At 56.0% G+C, this 986-nt stretch overlaps 2 protein-coding genes across 2 annotated transcripts in view; both read left to right on the top strand.

Moving 5' to 3' along the window:
* NGA_0381500 (potassium channel protein) overlaps positions 1–405 on the top strand; it is a gene marked incomplete at both ends in the record, with an annotated part of 4,576 nt that extends 4,171 nt beyond the window's left edge. Inside the window, one exon of the mRNA XM_005854893.1 lies at positions 229–405. Within this exon, the coding sequence (XP_005854955.1) occupies positions 229–405 (177 nt within the window). The remainder of the gene's footprint in view (positions 1–228) is intronic.
* A 487-nt stretch (positions 406–892) lies between these two features.
* NGA_0381300 (uncharacterized protein) overlaps positions 893–986 on the top strand; it is a gene marked incomplete at both ends in the record, with an annotated part of 552 nt that continues 458 nt past the window's right edge. Inside the window, one exon of the mRNA XM_005854891.1 lies at positions 893–911. Coding sequence (XP_005854953.1) covers positions 893–911 — 19 coding nt within the window. The remainder of the gene's footprint in view (positions 912–986) is intronic.

The following is a 986-nucleotide window of genomic DNA, read 5'->3' as shown; positions in this document are numbered from 1 at the left end:
CTGGCCGTGGGAGAGATCAGCGGCTTTATCATCGAGAAGGAAACGGCCAAAGTGGAAGAATTTAACCGGCTTCTGGCGCAAAAGCTTTCCCAGGTGAGACACTTGCTTGCTCCCCCTGCCTTACTTATATCCTTCCACTCTGTATCTGGGGCTCATATATCTCATTATACACTCTATTCCGCCTTTTTTCTTGTTCTTTTCCTTCCTCCCCTCTACCCCTCCTTCCAGCGAGCACACATCTTCCATCATGACGTGGCGACAGACTTCGAAGAGGAGGACGAGGAGGAGGACGAGGAAGACGAGGGGGGACATCCTCAAGAACCAGGCAAAGGTGACGAGGAGCAAGGAAGGAGCGAGAAAGGTGTTAAGGAGGAGCAAAGCCGCGCGGAACGGACGGGCTTTCGCGATGTCCCGCACCGGACACCGGACGATTCCTCCAGCAGCATCCCCTCCCTTGCGCCCTCCTTCTCGTCCTTCATCCATCCCTCCTCCTGGTGCATGGGCGTGATGGCGGGGGGGGCGGCCCATGTCTCGGCGTGGTGGTCGCGCTGGAGGCAGGGAGCGCGGAGGAAGGGGAGGAAGAAGAGGAAGGGGAGGGAGGCGAAAGAGAGGGGAGGGGAGAAGAGGGAAGGCTTGACAGCGGAAAAGTTGGGCGAAGGGAGTTGTGGAGAGCTCGTGCGGTTGATCATGAGAGCCTTGATACCCGTGGTAAGGGCGGGAGAGAGGGAGGGAGGAAAACAAGAAGCAGCTTTGCTCGTTTTTCCCGTGAGCTTTTCGACGCGGTCTAGATATTGGGGAATCACTTCTCTCACCTTTTTCGATATTTTCCTCTCGATGCTGTCTAGATATTGGTGAACGCCATCGGTGCAGGCACCTTGGGGTACTTGGAAGGATGGACGCAGATCGATATAGTCTACTATGCAGTGATCAGCAGCACCACCATTGGATACGGTATGCCGCCTCCTTTGATCGAAAGCACGCTAGCG

Source organism: Nannochloropsis gaditana (assembly GCF_000240725.1).
Source record: "Nannochloropsis gaditana CCMP526 unplaced genomic scaffold scaffold354, whole genome shotgun sequence".
Lineage (NCBI taxonomy): Eukaryota > Eustigmatophyceae > Eustigmatales > Monodopsidaceae > Microchloropsis > Microchloropsis gaditana.
This window is presented reverse-complemented; position numbering and strand designations above follow the sequence as displayed.